Source organism: Calliphora vicina, chromosome 3 (assembly GCF_958450345.1).
Source record: "Calliphora vicina chromosome 3, idCalVici1.1, whole genome shotgun sequence".
Taxonomy (NCBI): domain Eukaryota; kingdom Metazoa; phylum Arthropoda; class Insecta; order Diptera; family Calliphoridae; genus Calliphora; species Calliphora vicina.
In genome coordinates, this window is record NC_088782.1 from 39,481,035 (window position 1) to 39,500,587 (window position 19,553).

The 19,553-nt window shown below is 28.0% G+C and overlaps 1 protein-coding gene across 3 annotated transcripts in view; it reads right to left on the reverse strand.

The window, feature by feature from the left end:
- Positions 1-19,553, reverse strand: part of LOC135953703 (plasma membrane ascorbate-dependent reductase CYBRD1) — a 57,474-nt gene that overhangs the window by 7,054 nt on the left and 30,867 nt on the right. Inside the window, exon 1 of one of the 3 annotated variants that reach the window (XM_065503679.1) lies at positions 17,383-17,746. The exons of the other annotated variants lie outside the window; for them this stretch is intronic. Coding sequence (XP_065359751.1) covers positions 17,383-17,674 — 292 coding nt within the window. The 5' untranslated portion in view covers positions 17,675-17,746. Of the gene's footprint in view, positions 1-17,382; positions 17,747-19,553 lie in introns of those variants that run through there. 3 annotated transcript variants of the gene reach the window in all.

The following is a 19,553-nucleotide window of genomic DNA, read 5'->3' on the forward strand; positions in this document are numbered from 1 at the left end:
ATAACCATCAACTGAGTGCCTTAAAGTGTGCTGTATTTTCAAGTGAATTCGTGTACGTTATAAAGTGTGTCTGTATTTCTGCGAATTTATAAACGTGTATAAAAAACATTGAGTGACTATTTAATTCTGTTGTTGTACATTTTTAAATAAATAAAGAGTTGTTACAATTTTCAAACTACTAAACGGCATTTATTTGCAATCAAAAGTATCCGGTTTATTTAAAGGAAATAAACCAACGTTTTGAAAAGGTTAAAACGTAACAATATATTTTAAGTAAAAATTAGTTTTTAATTCAATATTTATCAAAATATATTAATTTTGTTCCTACATTTGTTGTTCTAGTGGCTTGCGACACGTTAATGGCCTGGCGTTTTTTTAATAACTTTAACATTTTTTAACCAATTTTTGTGTTTTATATTTTATTAGAACGACAATTGCGTACACATTTCGATTCTTTTAAATTAAATAGCAAAAGTAATTTTTTAATGGCAAAATTTTTACAAAAACTGAAAAAAAATGCATTTTTCCCCTTGTAAATGCATCTCAAAACTTCAGAGGGCTTGCGGCACGTCTTAACCCCAACCGATTTACCTAAAATTTCAGGGTGATTTTCTTACTAATGTTCACTAAACTGGGAATGAGAATGGCCAAAATCCAACTTTCGTTTATTAAGGGCCACCCTAATATATATGGATCATTTTAATTCATAGTTCAAAATTGAACTAACTGAGCAAACGATTTGAACTAGTTCATTTTGATTCAAATAATTTAATAGTTCAATTGAACTAGTTCCCAAGTCTAAAGACCTGTGTTATATTTCATTTCAGAGTCTATAGATTTTATTCACCACCAGTAATATATGATCGGATCAATTTACATATTAATTTGATGAACTCTTGGTATACAAGCCTGCAGTCACTTTAAATTTTTGTTCTCTTTCTGTTTATTTTAGAAGCTTGTTTTTCTCCCATACTTTGTCGGATAATTTATCACTTTACTGTCTCTTAGTGGCCAGTGGGTTATTAAATTTGTAATTAATTTTTATCGCATTTAACCTTCGCTTTACCAATACCCACCCGGGTGACCACATCGATTTTATTGGTTTAATATTTTTTTTAATTTTGTTTCGATTTAAATGAAATTTGTACTCACTGAACAAATTCTAGAGTTCTATAGAATTTAATAGAACCATTTTAAACTTTTTATAAGGTTTTTTCAATTTTTTAAAATTTCGTTCGTCGCATATATTTATAAAAGTGTAGTGTCACCCGGGTGGGTATTGGTAAACCATGTACATAAAAAACCTTTGGTAAAGCGAAGGTTAATAAAGTATCGCATGATCTAGAAAAGTTGTATGAAAGTCACTGCAGGCGACCGATCGTAAAATATTCTCAACAAATGTGTATCTATTAAACTGTTGGCTCGATTAGAACTCAATTACATTTCAGCAGGTCAAAATCAGCAGTTTTATTGAGTGTATTCTGGATCCTTATAGATAGCGGCGTCGATTAAGCCATGTCTGTCTGTCTGTTGAAATCAACTTTCCGAAGCCCCCAAATACCTTACATACTCGATTCATACATCAATATCTCCGGAATTCTCTCGGCTCGGTTGCTATTTAAAATCGAGAAAATCGGTCTGAGATATAAGAAAAAAACCAGGACAACATCGATTTTTGACCTATATATCTGGATTACAAAGTCATTAATATAGACAATATGGATATCTAATGATAGATTTCAAAGACCTTTGCAATCACGTATATAACACCATAATAAGTTGGACCTACAATGGGTCAAAATCGGAAAAAATATTTTTTAACCCGATTTTTATACCCTTCACCTTCGTGAGAAGGTTATATATAAGTTTGTCATTCCGTTTGTAATTTCTACATTTTTCATTTCCGACCCTATAAAGTTATATATTCTGGATCCTTATAGATAGCGGAGTAGATTAAGCCATGTCCGTCTGTCTGTCCGTCCGTCTGTCTGTCTGTTGAAATCAATTTTCTGAAGACCCCAGATATCTTCGGGATCCAAATCTTCAATAATTCTGTCAGACATGCTTTCGAGAAGTTTACTATTTAAAATCAGCAAAATCGATCCATAAATAACGGAGTTATGAGAAAAAAACCGGGAAAACCTCGATTTTTGACCTATTTTTTATCTATATCTGGATTACTAAGTCATTAATATAGACAATATGGATATCTAATGATAGATATTTCAAAGTCCATTGCAACGATGTAGATAAGGCTATAGTAAGTTGGACCTATAATGGGTCAAAATCGGGAAAAATATTTTTTAACCCGAATTTTTTTTCAAAAATTTTTTTGTCATACATTTTTTTAAAAAAAAAATTAAAAACTAAAAAAAAAAAAAATTTTAAAAAATTTTAAAAAAACTTTTTTTAAAAAAAAAACAAAAAAAAAAAGTTTAAAAACAATTAAAAAAAAAAATTAATTTTGTTTACCTAAAAATATTTAAAAAAATTTATTTTGAAGTATAATTAGGTGAAGGGTATATAAGATGCGGCACAGCCGAATATAGCTTAGGTTTCTGACAACTGAGTTAGGTCTTTGACAGCAGAGTTTCCGCTCTATTTATATTTATCTATGCTTCTAACATTTTACAAAATGTTTAAAAAATGTAGGGGAAACAAGTATCATTTCCCACATTAAGTTAAATTTTTAAGGAATTCTATACAAATCGGGAAGTAATTATTAACACAATTTTTTTTTTAAGCATACATTAATAATTTTGATAACATTGTTTAATTTATTTTTAATTAAACACATTTTATTTATTAATCATCAACATAATTGTTTATATTTTTTAGTAATTTATTTTCTGTTTAAATAAAAACAAATCGCAAATGTAAACAGAACAACGCAAATGAATTATTTATTCAAAAGGCATTCTATTCAATACGCGTTTTTTAAGTGCCTGGGCACACATTTGACTACAAATCATACAAACTCATAGTATTTTGTAAATAATAAACAAAAATATAATGCGGATAAAAAAATTCTTCATAAATTTTAATAAAATTTCAATAATAATCATAACTAAAACAGAACTTTAGGGTTTTCTTTGCAAACAGCCCTACCCTAACAAATGTATTGTAAATAAATATAAATAAAAGTATAAAAACACGTACCTAAATAATACGATTATTAAAATCGGCTTGTTTATTTTATATAGATGCAAATGTCAGCAGAGACTAAGACATGTCAGCAAGCAAACATATAAAAGTGTCAACAGTTAAATAAAGAAACCTAAATTAAAATTTCACTTTCTTTGTATGTTTTACATAAAGACATGAAATTAAATTTTTCTACAAATTTTGAAAAAGATGCACGCTCCTAGATTATTTATAAAAAACCTAATTAAACTGATATTAAAAAAAATCGAAAACAAGAGCATTTTAATTAAACTTTAATTATAGCAAAAGTAACACAATTTGTTTTACTTTTTTTTTCGATATTTGCTTCTTTTGCTGTACACAATTATCAAGGTAATTGTGCAAATATTTGAAGAAATATTTCATTGACTTCTCGTTTTTTGTAGCAATTATAAACCAAAAATAGAATAAAATTGAAACTCTTATCAGGTTTTAGATAAAATTTCAAGTAGATAAAAACCATATTTGTGTTAAAGCATCCGTTGTAAAATGGCTACACAAAGAAAAGAAAATTTTAAAAATTTTATATGACTTTTTTCGAAAGTTGTATACACTGAGAAATCAGATTCTTTGTCACAACCAAATGTGTTGCAAATTATACGATTTATATCTATATAGATGGTTTTTGATTTTAGCAACAGAATATCTGCTAATAAAAATGAATTACATTTGAAAAAATTTAAGTTGTTTTCAAAACAACCAAAATTTTACAACTTCTTTTGGAAAGTTCGGCAATTAAGGCAAAATGATATAAGATTGGCAACAAATCTGTTTTCAGACCAGATCTGCTCTTTTTTAAATCATTGTTATCTGGATTTTTAAATAGAACTAAAATCTAAAGAGAAGGAAGAGCAAATGGGACAAAAAGCAACAAATCCACTCTCCTCCGATAGTAAATGCTATTGAGAATATTATAAGGGTTGTCAATAAGCTAACTCAACGACGCAACTGCAACTATAGGCCAACAAGGCCGCCATGGGTCTTCAGATATAGCCAACTCCCGAAAGAAATGGCGCAAACTTTTCAATGACTCCAATATATAGGGTGACTGGTTGATATATGATTTATTAGCCAAGCAGTTAATAAATATAAGAATCAGTCAGGAACTCAAAAGTTACGAAAGTTTCTTTGAGATTAATCGATTCTTATCAGAATCAGCAACCGTTAAACTAGAAAAAATAGTACTTTCTTCAAACCAATTATTATAAAAGAAAATGATTAATAGAAAAATTTATCAAAAATATCAAAAAGTACCATTTTGAAGAAACTACTTTTTCTACTACTATTTTCGAAAATTTTAAGAAAGGTACTTTATTTTAATTTTCTAACACAATTAATTATTTTTTGTTAATTTATTCTAACAAAAATTAAAAAAATAACATGGATTTTCATTAAAAAGATTCGATTTAATGGCCAAAAAAGAGCTTTTTTCGAAAAATCAATATTAAAGTATTTTTATTATAGCACTTTAAATATATTTGGGCAATTCACAAGGTTTCTTATCATGTAATATTGTCATAATGTCCTAATACTTCACAATGCCCTAAAATAATACTACTCTGTATGTTATGTTTATTGTGTAATCGTTACCAACCAGAAGAGACCTCCGCCGAATGCCTAAGAGTCGGTTAAACCGAGCTACCGAGTCGTGATATATTAGGACATTATGACAATATGACTGATAAGAGACCTTGTGAATTGACAAATTATTTAAATTAGCAAAATTTTAAAAAAATAAGCAAAAAAAAAACTTTTTTGAAAAAAGTACTTTTTCTATTATTATTTAAAAAATCTGGAAAAATAGTACTTTTCTTAAAAAATTATTATAAAAGTATTTTTCAGCAAAATTATGCAAAAGTACCATTTTAAAAAAAGTAATTTTTCTACTACCATTAACAAAAACTGGAAAAATAGTGCTTTTTTGAAAAAAGTTAATGCTTAGTACCCATATTTAACCAAATAGGTATAAATACTTTTTTGCAAAAAGTACTTTTTCTACTTTACTTTATTTTAATTTACTAACAAGATTAATTATTTTTAATTTATTCTTACAAAAATTAAAAAAAAACATGGATTTTCTTCAAAAAGATTCAAATTGTTGGGCGAAAAAAGTGATTTTCTCGAAAAATCAATATTAAAGTATTTTTATTGTAGCAAAATTTTAAAAAATAAGCAAAAAAAAAGGTTTTTTGAAAAAGGTACTTTTTGTATTACTATTTGAAAAATCTGGAAAAATAGTACTTTCCCTAATAAATTATTGTAAAAGAATTTTTTTTAAATATTTTTCGGCAAAATTATGCAAAAGTATCATTTTCAAAAAAAAAGTACTTTTTCAAAATTTGTGAGCGAAAAAAGTACTTTTTTGAAAACGCAATATTCAAATATTTTTATTATAGCATTTTAAATATATTATTTTAAATCCCTTAATTTTAAAAAATAAACAAAAGAAGGTTTTTGAAAAAAGTATTTTTGCTATTACTATTTGAAAATAGTACTTTTCTTAAATACTTTTGCTGATATTTTTCAGCAAATTTAACAAAATTGTGCAAAAGTACAATTTTAGAAAAAGTACTTTTTCTACTATCATTTGCAAAAACTTAAAGAATTATGATAGACATATTTTTCAGCAAAATTTAACAATATTATGCAAAAGAAACATTTTAAAAAAGTACTTTTTCTACTACCATTTGCAAAAATTGGATAAATAGTGGTTTTTTGAAAAATTTCTAATAAAAGTATGTATTTCTGTTGATGCTTATTACTCATATTTAACACAAATAGGCATAAATACTTTTTTGGAAAAAATACTTTTTACTACTATTTTCGAAAATTTTAAGAAATATACTTTATTTTAATTTTCTAACATAATTAATTATTTTTTTAAGAAAAATTAATAAATATGGATTTTCTTTAAAGAAAATTCAAATTGGTAACAAATTAAAACACAATATTAAAATATTTTTATTATAATTTAAATTATTATTTTAAATAGCAAAATTTTAAAAAATAAGCAAAAGAAGATTTTTGTAAAAAGTACTTTTTCTATTACGATTTAAAAAATCTAGCAAAATAGTACTTTCCTTAAAAAATTATTATAAATATAGTTTTGCTCATATTTTTCAGCAAAATTATGCAAAAGTATTATTTTGAAAAAAATACTTTTTCTACTACCATTTGCAAATACTTAAAGAATTATGATAGAAATATTTTTCCATATATTTCCAAAATTATGCAGAAGTACCATTTAAAAAAAAAGTACTTTTTCTACTACCATTGGCAAAAACTGGCAAAATAGTGATTTTTGAAAAAAATTCTAATGAAAGTATGTATTTCTGTGGATGTTTAGTACCCATTTTAACACAAATATGCAAAAATTCTAGTTTGAAAAAAGTACTTTTTCTACTACCATTTGCAAAAACCTAAACAAATATTATAAAAGAACTTTTCTTAATATTTTTCAGCAAAATTTAACAAAATTATGCAAAAGTACCATTTTGAAATAAGTACTTTTTCTACTTCCATTTAAAAAAACAGGAAAAATACTGCTTTTTTGAAAAAATTATAATAAAAGTATTTCTGTTGATGCTTATTACCCATATTTAACACAAATAGGCAAAAATACTTTTTTGAAAAAAGTACTTTTTCTACTAAATTTTTGTTAATATTTTTCAGCAAAATTTAACAAAATTTTGCAAAAGTACCATTTTGAAAAAAGTACTTTTTCTACTACCATTTATAAAAAACTGGAAAAATAGTGCTTTTTTGAAATTTATTATAATAAAAGTATTTCTGTTGATGCTTATTACCCATACATATTTAAGACAAATAGCCAAAAATACTTTTTTGAAAAAAGTACTTTTTCTACTACAATTTGCAAAAACTTAAAAAAAATATATATAAAATATTATAAAAGTATTTTTATTAATATTTTTCTGCAAAATTTAACAAAATTTTGCAAAAGTACCATTTTGAAAAAAGTACTTTTTCTACTACCATTTGCAAATATGTACTCTAAAAATTATTAAAAAAGTATTTTTGTTAATATTAATTATTCAGCAAAATTTAACAAAATTTTGCAAAAGTACATTTTTAAAAAAGTACTTTTTCTACTACCATTTGCAAAAACTGGAAAAATAGTGTTTTTTGAAAAAAAATATAATAAAAGTATTTCTGTTGATGCTAAGTACCGACATATAACAGAAATAGGCAAAAATACTTTTTTGGAAAAAGTACGTTTTCTACTACACTTTGCAAAAACTTAAAAAAATATTATAAAAAAATTTTTGTTAATATTTTTCAGCAAAATTTAAAAAAATTTTGCAAAAGTACCATTTTTAAAAAAAAGTACTTTTTCTACTACCATTTGCAAAAACTGGAAAAATTGTGTTTTTTGGAAAAAAATGATAATGAAAGTATTTCTGTTGCTGCTTAGTACCCATATTTAACACAAATAGGAAACAATACTTATTTGAAAAAAAGTACTTTACCAAAGTACGGCAAGAATTGTTAAAGAAAATACCAATTACAACAACACAGATTAAACAATATTTTCATTTTCAAAATTCTCATATTACGCAAAATAAACTTTAAAAAATATTACATCAAGCTGAACATAAGTCACAGTACTATTAGAAACCTAATGCTGCTCATAAAGAGAAAATCCGACAAGCATGACTGGACTATTATTAGTTTAAACACGTTTTAAACCCAAAACAGAGGTAATCTGTTCCTGATTGATAGTGACTAAATCATTTCAAATTTGCAACACTATAAAATTCACTTTCGCAGCATTTTTAATTTGCCTATGATATCATTTTAAAACGTTTTCATTAGAAAATCGTTTTGTTCTCCTGCAATGTTATGCATGTAAATGGAATTTCATTAAATAATATGTTTTTTTCAACCATATTTTCGTTTAACAAAACATTTAATTACTTCCAATTTAATTAAATTTGCAAATACTAAACAAAACAAAATAAAATCATTTGCAATTCAGCGATTGTTGCAGTTTGAATGAAATAACTTTAACTGCTAGTCATCATAATTCTAAACAAATTGTAGCAAAATGTAATTAATTAATAAAGTATTGTAGTTACACTGTGCAGCAAATGTTGGGTCACTGGATTGTGTTCAGAATATCAGCAGCAAAAAGTGAGATAATTGCAAAGCTTCGAATTTAATTTTTTGACAGTTAATTCAGAATCTAAAAAAGTTTAATGTTTAGGTTTTAAAATTTCAGAACCGAATCAGACCCTTCAAATCTTTTCCACAGCTAATGGAACAATTCTGAGGGGAATTAAAATCTGTAGCTTAAAGTTTATTTGCTTGCATTTTGCAGCACTCTGCTGATGTATTTTCACACATTCCGATTAAAATAATCTTGAGTAGACTTTCGCTTTCAAATCTTGGTGTTTGAATAAGCGTGTAAATACTTTGGTGTATGTAGTATGAACACAGTTGAGACATGCAACAAGAAAAGTAAAACAAATAAGGGGTTAGGCCACATACAATAATTTACAAGTTTCTTAGCTGCATCATGGAGGAGTCATATACGAGATTCAACTCAGTGCAGCAAAATTATCTTCTCCAGACCCCCCTCCCCTTAAATAAATTAATGAACAATTTGTTTAATCGCGTACATACAAGCACACGCATGCCAGCTCATGCTTCTTTTGATGATTTCATTAAACCCAGTACGATTATACTACGATCTTTTTCATTCACTCACTCACTCACTCAGTCGTACGTACATTAACTTGAAACCCAATTGCGATTTAACTAAATTTATTACTTGTTGTTTGTTATTATTTTATTTTTCTCCTTTTAAATTTGTTAAATATAACAATAATGTAGCAAAATAATGTGTTTTTTTTTTAAATTAAAATTTTCTTTATTTTTTTTATACAAAAATAAACATTACTCTCTGTAATATGTGTAGTCACAATTGTGAAGAGATAGCGAAAAATATTCAACAGTTACCAGTCATAATAAGAAAATACAAATAAAATTGAAGATACGACCGACCAGTGCAGTGCATTCAATTGTATTTTGCTTGTTTTAAAAAATTTTGTTATATTTAAACTTGATTTATGTCTTATATTTAGTAAAAGTTTTAAAATAAACAGCATTTAAGGGGAAGGAAATCTAAGGAAAATCTAATGGCTCAAAACTGTTAATGAAATTGAGGATTGAAAAACACATTACAACGAGAAATAAGTGCACAATAACTCGAAATCGATTGATGGTACGCAAAAAATTATCTGTAAACGAAATGAAGGAAGTTTTGCAATAACTCCTAAACTCGTAGGATTCATAATAAGCGAGATATATGCAAATTACTGATTTCTGTGACGTAATTTATGGTAGTGGTGTAAAAGTATTGAGTATTTGGTTATTCAGTACTCAATACAGTCTATTTTTCCCGGCATTCAATACCAAAAAGTAACTACTCGATACTTTCAGAGTTCTATTTTTTAATTCAATATGGAAAAAACATCAATATTTGTTGGTGAAAAAAAGGCAACTCTGTTTTTGAAGTAAGAATTTTTAAAGATTTGTAAAGTATTGATTCTAGTACTGAGTAGTCAAAAGTACTGACATTTTCCCCCTTTTTAGACCTAAAAGACGATTTTGAATTTGACACTTTTTCTTTCACCAGCAATTTAGTAACCCACCACCAAAAATATGAAAGGTATATTGATTTTGTCATTCCGTTTGTAACACATCGAAATATTCATCGCCGATCCATACAATTATATATATTCTGGGTCCTTATAGAATTCTAAGACGATCTAGCTATGTCCATCCGTCTGTCTGTCTGCCAGTTGAAGGCACGATAGGGCCGACTTCTTTGTTGATCAGAAATGTTTGGTATTTTTTTTTAGTATGAAAAAGTGCTATTTTTGATAGACTTTTAATTTTAAAGTGGCATATTTTTTAATCTAATTGAGATATTGACTTGAAATTTTTTTGTAAGACCAAAAATTAACTTATCTTAACAAAAAAATATAGCTCGGAATAAATGTGGATCAAATTGTTCCTAATATTTGCAATCATATTAAAATTTTGATATAAATTTTATTTTTAGAAACTCAATGAATATGTAATAAAATCTTTATTTATTAACGAAACTCAATTCTCAACGTTTTTTAAGTTTGTCATTCTAAATAACAAGGTGTAAAAAAAACTTGTCAAAAGGTCAAAGGGAATCCCGCAATGCCTAAAAATTGGATCGAAAATCCCAAAAATGGTATTTTTTACAATTTTGCCTATAGGGTCCACATAACCTTCGGGGCTGGGAAAATAATTTGGCGATAAATAGGGAACACATCAAAGTTTCCAAAGCTGCTTATTGTTTTCTGATTCCAGCTTTGGGATTTTAGAACATGTGGTCCAAATTTGAATTTTTGATAAAAAAAATGGGTCAAATTCCAAAGGGTCGACATATTTGAAAAATTTTACATGTTTTTTATACCAAAATATTCTACGTAAAACATAAACAGCCCAATTATAAATAAAAAATTCCGCGGGAGTTTGTTCCCCGGGAGTTTTTTCCCATTGAATTTGAATAGGAAAAATGAGAAAAGGGAAAAAACTCCCGGGGAATTTTTATTCATAATTGGGCTGAAAATTGTTATATGTTCTTAAGGAAAGTTTTTTTTTAATAAAAAAAGAGTTAAGTCAAAAATCTACAATTTTTTTTAATATTTAAATTTCAAATCGTTTATTTTTGGATCCATAATTGATATTGCTCTGAAATCTTTTGTATGTTATCCGTAATTTAGTTGTCTAACTAATAAAAAAAATACGAGTCCATTCGGTTCAAAAGTACGACCCATATTTTTAAAAAAGCGGACCAAGGTATGCCAAAATTTTTAAATTTCAATTTTGAAATGCCTATAACTCGGAAATTATAAGAGATAAATAGCACACGCAGCGCTTTTCAAAAATATTAATATCTTTGAAATCGGATGGGAAACAAAAAAAAATGGCACGTGTTTAAAAATTTTACATATCGACGGTACCCTAGTTTGAGCCCCCATATCGACGCCCCTGGAGCATTTGTATGGCCCATTTTGTAAACTCGGTTTTATGCAAATAAGCCAAAAATAATTCCTGAACTCAAATTCGAGATCCAACCCGTCATCGTTGAGATACAGCCACATCTCTGTGAAAAAGTCATGGAAAATTTCATTCTTCATCGGAACATGTATTCTTACAATAAAAATATTACAACTATCTTATAAAATACGTGTTTTTAATTTAAAATGAAAAAGTGCATTCTTACTGAGACACTCTTTAGAAACAAATTTCATGGGGCTTTTGTGTATGTTTCCGAAAGAAAACTTAACATGAATTCGTGTAACATATAATTTCTTACACAGCTCGCTGTCTCGCAGCAAGACTCCACCCATTTTTAAGAAAAATTTCAGATTTATCCAAACAAATTTTAAAAGGCAAAGTCTGATAATAAACTATTTTTTTAAAAAAATTTTGGTATTTAAGTGAAGACAATTGCAAAAGTTATCAACTCATTGATTAAAATACCTTTCAATTTGCATATGTTCCAAATTTTATTAGGATATCTTAAACCGTTCGAACTTTACAATAATTTGAATTACAGGAAATATAACAAAATCAGGAAATTTACAGATCTATTGTTCTGAAAATTGATTGAGATTAACCCCAGCTCCTAAAGAAAAATTCGTTTAAAAAATTATTCAAAAATATTTAAAACAATTAAGAGAGCTAGCTATATACGGCTGTGCCGAATCTTACATACCCTTCACCAAATTATACTTTAAAATACAAATTTTAAATATTTTTAGGTAAACAACAATTTTTTTTTTGTTGTTTTTTTCATTTTATGTTAAAAATGTTTTTTGAATTGTTATTTTAAATTTTTTTTTTTAAATTTAAATTTTTTTTTAAAATTTTAAATTTTTTTTTTTGTTTTTAAAAAAATAATTCGGGTTAAAAAATATTTTTTCCGATTTTTACCCATTGTAGGTCCATCTATGGTCTTATATACGTCGTTGCAAAGGTCTTTGAAATATCTATCATTAGATATCCATATTGTCTATATTAATGACTTAGTAATCCAGATATAGGTCAAAAATCGAGGTTGTCCTGGTTTTTTCCTCATATCTCAGCCATTTGTGGACCGATTTTGCTGATTTTAAAAAGCAAACTTCTCGAAAGCATGTCTGACAGAATTATTGAAGATTTGGATCCCGAAGATATCTGGGAAAGACGGACAGACAAACGGAATGAAGGTGAAGGGTATAAAAAAAAGTGTTTTTCATATACATATTTACATTTTCTTTACAAAATGTAATTGTTTGGAATTCGCCTAAAATCTTTTATAAAAAGAGTTCGTAAATCTTCTATATAATGAATTCTCACAATAATGAGGGATTCATTATATAACCTAATCAATATATAACCTAATTAATTATGCGACCCTAGCTGGTCGAAGACTCGGAACTCTGGATACTTTTATTATGTACGATCTGACGGATCTATCGGGTATGGTCGTCAAGGGGATTGATCTATTCGTACATCGTACAATAACTGCTCTCGAAAAGAAATACAACTGAAGGACATTGTTTATTAAAATGTTTATCCTGATTAACGCATTTCCTGTGCAGCATGGATTAAAGATATCCGATCATTCTAACTTGTGCATGTTTGGCAATAAAAAGATTTTAAATTCGATTTAACAAAAATGTTGTGAAACTAAAAGATAATAGTTAAATTATTTACAGTTTTGAGACATTAAATCACTGATTTATCACTTAAATTGTATTAAAACTAACAACATTTGGCAACAATTCTATTTACCAATTGATTTTTTAGAGGCCTCTAATAAAACAAATGAAAAGTAATAGTAGTAACAATTTAGCATGGAAAGTCTTCCCATAAATTTAGCATTTCATTTCATTTCGTTTTAAAAACAAATTCAAAATAAAGTGAAAATTAATGTAAAACATCAACAACTTTTACTAGACGATCGTAATTATTATTATGGTCATAATAATGGTGGATGGGTAACTACTCGTACTAACCAGCAACTTTAATATAAATTGTACTCCATGTGCTCCAACTAACTACGATTATTATTCATATGGTTGGAGTATTTATTTAGCATGTAGTTTGTTACTCAGTCAGTTAGTTACCCACAAATGATGTTGATGTTTTTTGTGGATGATGATGATGATGGGGTTTTTATTAGTTGGCTGAGCGTGTTTAATAGTAAATTTAAAACAATTTAGTTTTTTGCAATTGTTGCGCTGTAGTAGATATACTAATTTTTTTTGTGTTGTGGACTTGTACCCATAGTGTTGACTTTGTGTTGGTTGCATGTTTATTGCAGGTTAGTTCGAAACCAAAAAAAAAAACGGGGTTTATTTTCATTTTGGCCATAAACACCTTCATTGGGAGTACACACCTTCATATATACGAAATTAATTGTTATGTTTGCAACACATTGAAATTCTAGGTTTTTAGGAAAATTTTAGCCTAGCCATTTTTAATTATAGACTGTGGTTTGGAAATTTTGTAATTTATTTTGTAATAAGAATTATTTCAAATTAACAAGATTGAATAGAATCTAAAAGCACTTTAAAAAACAGGCGTAAGGATTTGAAATTCGGAATTGAATGACAACAATTGATAAAAAGAAGTAGAATTCGGCTTAGCAGAATCACCTTAGTATACTTTAAAAGAAATCAAATGTTTGAACTGATCACCGAGATCGTGCGATTTGCCCTGTAGAATTTTCTTAAGTCGCAGGTATATGCAAATAATCCACAGCTGCCCTCAAAGACATTGATCAAATTCAGCCAAATTTATGCTCCAAAGTCATGGAAAAATGCACATTTCGGATGCGCGCCACCCTGCAAAGCTGTGGCGGACATTTCCACGATGTTATTTTCAATAAGTGACAGTGAGGAACTTGACCCCCTCTAGGTAATCTACACGGCCAGGTTTAAACTCTGGTTCATAACTACCATTTTCGGACTAGAAATTGTAGTTAATCATTGATCAGTACCAGTAATCATATGATGTAAAATACCCAAGAGTAATGTGACTACTCCGGTGGAAGCCATAAGTCTGAGCTCTCTCTGGTTTAGTTGATCTCGAAGCTGTTAGGATAAATAGACAAGTTTACGCAGATAGTTATTCCAACCAATTTTGTTACCGAAAAATTTGATCTTATACGAGACCGATGACCTTTCAGTCATGTAAGACGTTGAAATCCATGACTCTGAAAACAGAGATCTGATACAGAATAAATAAAATGTCGCTCAATGGTTGTAATTAATAATATATAAACAGAGGTATCACAAACCCATGTCTCCCATGGTGAAGCGTATTCAAATTAAACTAAAGCTTATTAAATGTTTACTGATTAAGGTTCTCTAGGTTAAGAGTCCAACTTCAAATTCCGGTAGTGTCCATTTTGGAATATAGAATCAGACTCATTTAGGATAATTAAAGTTTTCAGACTAGATGAAACCAGTTGCCCTTGGTGGAGGGTACTAAAATATCTAAAAAATAGTCCTGCGGATGCCATAATTTTTAATGATACTGGGAGTTACTGACCGGATGGCTCTTTCGGGTTCGATTTATCGCAAATCTACTAGGACAACTGATCTATTTATCTGATCAATAGAGTGTACACAGACAATGATATGAGATCGCTGACATGCTTGTGGTAATTTATCAGCCATGTAAGATTATTAAATAAAGAGATCCACGAGTGTGAAAAGCTTGATCTGATAGAGAATTGGTTTGTGTAAATATTGTGCTTCATAATATTTTGAAAGTCGACTGATCTGGTGGAGGGTACTAAAATATCTAAAAGTAGTCCTGCGGATGCCATAATTTTTAGTGATACAGGGAATTACTGATCGGATTGCTCTATCGGTTTCGATTGATCGCAAATCTACTAGGATAAATAGACAACTGATCAACAGAGTTTACACAGACAATGACATGAAAGCTTGATCTGATAGAGAATTGTTTTGTGTAAATATTGTGCTTCATAATATTTTGAAAGCCGACTAATCCGACCTTTAGATAAACATATCAACTTCAACAATCTCAGCAAAAATTTAGTAATGTCTTGCAATTACTGAATAACATACTTTTCAATGTTTACTAAATACCGCTTGCATTACTTGGAAGAAGTATAGTAATGACTTATTTATTAACTAATATCTAAGCACTAAGTCTCTAAGCTTCCAAAGTCTTCTCACTTTGTTCTCACCTATAAACTGGCCATAGTTTATAGAATTTAAATAACTTCACTTTAAGATGTAATTAATTTGGTTGGAGTTAAATCGCTATTGATTAGCATAGGTGGATAGGTGGACTGTCATTAATTAAGAAGCTATAAACAAAAATAAATATTTAAAAACATGAACGAAGAAAGATCTATTAAACCGATTTTAATATTGTAATTTTTAGTACCGAATACTTTTGATCAACAGTATATTTGTCGCCCAATTTTTATGAAATACAAGCACTTTAAAAATCTGATTTCCATATCGACGAGTTGGAACTACGAATGGTTTCTCTCTGAACTAGGGTTTTTATACCGGGAATTCCCGGTACAAATTTCTCGGGAATTTTTCCAATTTATCACTACACGATTCCAGGGATTTTTAGTCGGGAATCCCGGGAATTAAAAACTGACGTAAATACATAGAAAACAAGTTAGAACTCTGTTTTTTTTTTCACCAAAAAACAGTGAAAAGTTTTTTACAGTTTTTTGCTTATATCTTGGCAATAATAGACCGCTTATTATCATTATTATTTATTTGGGGTTTTTCGTATGAAAATTTAAAAAGAGAATTCATTATTTATAGAATTTATTTCTTATTGAATCATTCTAATTTCTTTAAATTTCTTCTTCAAATCCATAACAAAATAGCTTCAAAAATTTATTAAATGATTAAATTTTTCTTCAATTAAAATCTAGTACAAAAAGGTTTAAGACAATTTTTTCAATTTGATTTAACAAAAATTTAATCATTCAAAGTTTGAATAAATTCTGTTATTCATTAACTTTAAAATTAATTCAGTTTAAACAAAGGCTTTGGAATGAATCTAAAAAATTAAATATTAGGAATGGATTTATGGAATGAAAGGCTTTTTATACCCTTTACCATGAGTGGCAAGGGTATATATAAGTTTGTCATTCCGTTTGTAATTTCCACATTTTTCATTTGCGACCCCATAAAGTATATATATTCTGGATCGTTATAGATAGCGGAATCGATATAGCCATGTCCGTCTGTGTGTTGAAATCAACTTTCCGAAGCCCCCAAATAACTTACATACACGATTCATACATCAATATCTCCGAAATTCTTCCGGCTCGGTCGCTATTTAAAATCGAGAAAATCGGTCCACAAATGGCTGAGATATAAGAAAAAAACTAACGTCGATTTTTGACCTATATCTGGATTACTAAGTCATTAATATAGACAATATGGATATCTAATGATAGATATTTCAAAAACCTTTGCAACGACGTATATAAGACCATAGAAAGTTGGACATACAATGGGTCAAAATCGGAAAAAAATATTTTTTAACCCGATTTTTTTTCATCAAAATTTTTTTTGTCATAAATTCTTTTTCCAAAATAATTACAGAAATTTAAAAAAAAAACTTTTTTTAAAAAAAAATTAAAAAACAATTTAGAAAAAAAAATTTGATTTTGTTTAAATAAAAATATTACGATTTTAGTGAATTAAGCTCAAATTTTATTAATTAATTCGAAGCTCTGATATTTAATAATTATAACACTAACCCTCATTTTCTCAATATCTGGTTATCGTTCTACGTAACGGTAAACCTCCAATTAACATTTTTTTGTATGAGAACTGACAGTTTATCGCCACGAAATTTGGCTATAAAATTCCTAATTTACAGTATCATTATATATTTCGTAAATAGCCGGGTACCCGGGAATGTAGAAAAAAATTTCCCGATTCCCGGCAACCAAAAAAGGTCTGGAAATTAAAAACCCTACTCTGAACTCTCAAAAGTTTATATGGTTTTGAAGAGATATTTTAACTTTAAACTCAAATGAGAACTCCGATAACGTGTAAAATGAAGAAAAATATTTTGAAATATTTTTTAACCGATTGATTTACCCTATTTTGTCACTTCACTTTATTTTACCTTTAGTGCTGGTCATGGTTGTGGTGGTCGTCGAAGATGATTGCATTTGTTGTTGTTGTTGTGTTTGCTGTGGATCCATGGTATCCATTGCGGCTAAAGGGGGAGAGGAGGATTTCGTTTTAAAATCAACCGTCTCAATGATAGCAGGTGTTGGGGGTGGTGTTGAAATCGTTGTCCTTTCTATTTGTATTGCAGACGGATTAATGACAGGTATTTCTACTGTCATCATAGTTGTATTGGAATTTTCCGAACTAATGTTTTTGTCAACATCCAAGGTGGCAGTATAGGACATGGTTGGTTTTGTTTTTTATTTCTTTGTTTATGTTTTAATATAATATTAATTAAAAAAACCACACTTTAGTAGTTTTGTTCATTTGATTTGTCAGTTTTTTTTTGTATATATAAAAAAAATCAAATCAATATATATATTTATTATACTTTTCAAGCCACTAATTTATAATTTATTATTTTATATGTATTTTTATTAATTTTTATTTTTAGCACCACGAAAAACAACTTTACGTTTTAACGTTTCAATCTCAACTGAAAATACATATTTGTGCAAAAATATTAGAGCCACAATATTTTTCCTCTCAAGCGCGAAAAATAAGTACTGGAAACATTTGTTTTGCTACTTTTTTTTTCTCAGTATCGTACCGTCTGTAACCACCAACAATAAACAGAAATACTCACACACTCATGCACACATTTGAATGAAGTTAATGACAGACAACACTATGTAATTTAAAGATGATAAAGTGATAAAAGTTGAACGTGACTGCAGAAATATTACTTACATTAGAGCATTTTTAATAATACTTGACTCACTTCATTATTTCTTCAAATATTAAAAAAAAAATTCAAAAAAGCAAACTTAAACTCCAAAACAAGATATTTGAAAAACTTACAAATTATTTAAATATTTTTTTATCGCTTTTTGATCTTGCTCAAGATAAAAAAAAACAAGTAAGAGAGCTTTATTCGGCTGTGCCGAATTTTATATACCCTTCACCAAATTATTCTTCAAAATACAAATTTTAAATATTTTTAGGTAAACAAAATTTTTTTGTTGTTTTTTAAATTTTGTTAAAAATATTTTTTTGAGTTATTTTAAAATTATTTTTTTTTAAATTTTTTAAACTTTAAATTTTTTTTTAAATTTAAAAAAAAAAATTTTTTGGTGAAAAAAAAAATTCGGGTTAAAAAATATTTTTTCCGATTTTGACCCATTTTAGGTCCAACTTACTATAGTCTTATATACGTCGTTGCAAAGGTCTTTGAAATATCTATCATTAGATATCCATATTGTCTATATTAATGACTTAGTAATCCAGATATAGGTCAAAAATATGTTAAAAAAATCGAGGTCGTCCTGGGTTTTTCCTCATATCTCCGCCATTTGTGGACCGATTTTGCTGATTTTAAATAGCAAACTTCTCAGACAGACAGACGGACATGGCTGAATCGACTGCGCTATCTATTAGGATCCAGAATATATATACTTTATAGGGTCGGAAATGAAAAATGTAGAAATTACAAACGGAATGACAAACTTACATATACACAGAGAAAACAGATTGGTGTTAGCAACCGAATTTGTTGACAATCGAATGATTCTACCTTAGTAACCGAATTTTACAGTTGTGGCTACACAATTTTAGAAAGGGTAACAAAAGGTTGGTTGCTTCAACCGAAATTCTTCTTTATCAACTGACTTTTTGTTGATAGAACCGAAAAATTCTATGTGTGCAGCCGAATGATTCGATTGGCAACAAATTCGGTTGCTATCACGAATCTGTTTTCTCTGTGTACCCTTCTCACCAAGGTGTAGGATATAAAAAATAGGTCAGCAGCAAAAACAGGCTTGATTAACCATTATATAAATTTGATGAATCATGGTTACCTAAGTACAAAAATGGTAAAATTTTTCAATTCTAAGGATAGATTTTTTTTTAAAAATTTTTTTTAATAAAATAATAAATTTTGTTAGTCATTTCCACACATAATTAATTATAACTCAAAAAGAGTAAGTCCGATGTTATTAAAATAAACTTAGGAAAGTTGAAATTTACATAACATTTAATCCGTTTATATATTGCGTTTCAATCGGCTCAGTAGTTTCGGAGTTATAATAACATATAAAAGCAAAAAATATATTGTTTATGTGAAAA